Below are 2,415 nucleotides of genomic sequence, written 5' to 3' on the forward strand. Positions count from 1 at the left end.
TCTTTTTGCTTATGTGGTGCTGAGGAATCGAACCCAGGGCCTCAAGCATGCAATGCAAGCGCTCTACCACTGAGCCACCTTCCCAGCCCTGTCATCTTGTTTTTGAGATGGGGCCTTGCTAATTTTGCCTGGCCTAGCCTAGAGCCAAGAACCTATCTCCAGTTCCTGAGTTTGCCTGTATTTATTCACTGTACTTTTAATATCTTTTTGCACTTAAGATACTTAAAGCCTTCTCCAGCCCTCTCCTTTATCTGACGTTAAATTCAGGCACAGAGCCACTATACAACACCTGCTCCTGATTCTAACACAGTCAAACAGGGGACCCAAGTCACTACATCACACAGCCCCACCCCTCAGCTCTGCCCTTTGCACCAAGGACAGGGGCTCATCCCACCTTCAGCAAGCCCTGACATCAGTCAGCTGAGGATAAAGCCCTCACTGACCTTACTGGATGCAGGTGAGGCAGTCATGTGGACATCTGGCCAGGGACTGAGTATTCATGGCAACAGTATGAGGAAGAGAATAGGGGCACTTGAGTTACAGAGCCAGCAGGGCACACGGGCCCAGGGCAAGCTGAAGACGATGAGCATTACCGTGGTCTGATTGGAGAAGGGGTGTGTGTAGTTGATCCTCTGAGTGGTGCAGTTTATGTCACCGGGCTGGCCAGGGCTAGTCAGAGGGGGAATGACTTCGTAATGGTGCTTACAGCTGATCAGCTGGGCCTGACCAGGATACAGGGCAATACCTGGGACACAAACAGAAAAGCAAATGTCAGAAGTCACAGTCCTTGCCACACCTGAAACTACCACACACCTTCTGATAATCTATATTCCAGACACCTTTACTGATTGCCAAGAAGGGAGGGAAAACGACTTGGAAGGCAGTTTCAGTTTCATTGACATCAGTGGCCCCTCAGCAAGCCCCAATCTGGCTGGAACATAGCCTCCTGTGCCCACAGAGAAGGACTCTGACACCTCCTAGAGCAATGAGCCCAAGGATGCTCCCCAGGCTCATCACCCACTGGAAGAACGGCTGGCGGGGGGTTGGGAGTGGGGTTGTCTTTGAGGTATGGAATTACCTAGAACTCATTCTGTCTCCGGTACCTATTCTGCTTGGACTCCAAGTATATGGGTCATATCCTGAGTCCTTGCCTCTGCCAGCCTAGTCACCTGGGATGAGGAAACATTCTGACCTCATAGGCCAAAGTGCTGCAAGCAGCACTAGCATCAGACCACCAGGGTATGAGACACCCACAGACAGAGACAGAGCAGATGTACAGAGAGGACAAATGAGAGAAAGCCAGCAGATGAGCTGGGACCATCACACTTAGTGATGCTGGAGACTGTCAGAGAGCCTTGGGCAGAGGGAGGCCCAACTCTAACTCTAACCTATGAGCAGGCCATCCTGAGGGTAACTAGAGGAAGCCTTTGAACAGAGAAGGTGACAGTCATCACATGACAGAGAAGGTGGCAGTCACCACATGGGTAGAGCCTGGGCCATGGGCAGAGCTTGAGCCACAGATCAGGGGCTCTCCATTCACCCTATCCTTCCAGAGCATGGGTGCCAGCCCCTAATTCTGGTGTACTGTCCACTCTGTCAGCGATGACTTGCCCCTCAGGGGTTGGACATACAAATGGGGCAGGAAGGGACACAAGGTGGCCTGGAGAGCTGCTACTTCCTTTGAATGGCTGTGCTACCACCATCCCACACTATGCTTGATTCACACTTCCTCACCTGGTCTCTGGCTGCATCCAGGCTTCTTTCTCTCCAGAAGTGTCTCCCTACCCCCATCACTGTTCTTGCTTTGCTGCTTACTGCTCCTGCCCCTCTCAGCACAAATACTGCCCACCTCATGATTTTCAAAGCCTAGTTCCAGTGCATCTTTCTTCCTAGCCCTCCTACCCACCCCAATGCTGCCAGAATCCTCTAAACTCCCCACACCTTTCGAGGCCTGATGGTGGCCACAAGTATAGGTATGAGCCTATACCTGGACCCCACCTCACCTATAGCATCTAGCACTGTGCTGGCAGCTCTGGGAGGATATGCCAGCTGATGCCCCAGAGCTGGGCCTGACACCTGGCCCAGCAGGCTCTACCTGGAGCATCATAGCGATCCACCTCCTTGTAAGACACGGACATGACAGGGTGCTTGAGCTTTTCACGGAAGTCTGTGATGGTCTGGTAGACCAGGAAGACAGCCACAGCCATGAGCAGCAGGTAGATGAAGATGAGCAGGACAGAGAAGACGTTCTTCAGGCAGGCCTTGCTGAAGCGGATGCTGCTAGAGGCAGACTCACTGTCCAGGCCTGGCAACAAGACACAGGACTGTGACCTGAGGCTCAGAGGCAGGGAGTAGCCAAAGACAGTCAGTAACCTCCAGGTCCTCACCTGCCTTACCAGAACCTCCCCCCCCCCC

General features: G+C 53.0%; 1 protein-coding gene across 1 annotated transcript; it reads right to left on the reverse strand.

Annotated features, from left to right (window-relative positions):
• Positions 1–94: 94 nt before the first annotated feature.
• Positions 95–2,331, reverse strand: LOC106002208 (transmembrane protein 206-like; the record flags this gene model as incomplete). Its single annotated transcript, XM_013037122.1, has 3 exons — positions 95–489; positions 594–745; positions 2,096–2,331. Coding segments are annotated over 3 exons (433 nt in total), but the record flags the coding sequence as incomplete, so codon positions are not given.
• Between the last annotated feature and the right edge of the window lie 84 nt (positions 2,332–2,415).

This window comes from Dipodomys ordii, unplaced genomic scaffold (assembly GCF_000151885.1).
Source record: "Dipodomys ordii isolate 6190 unplaced genomic scaffold, Dord_2.0 Scaffold4899, whole genome shotgun sequence".
Taxonomy (NCBI): Eukaryota; Metazoa; Chordata; class Mammalia; order Rodentia; family Heteromyidae; genus Dipodomys; species Dipodomys ordii.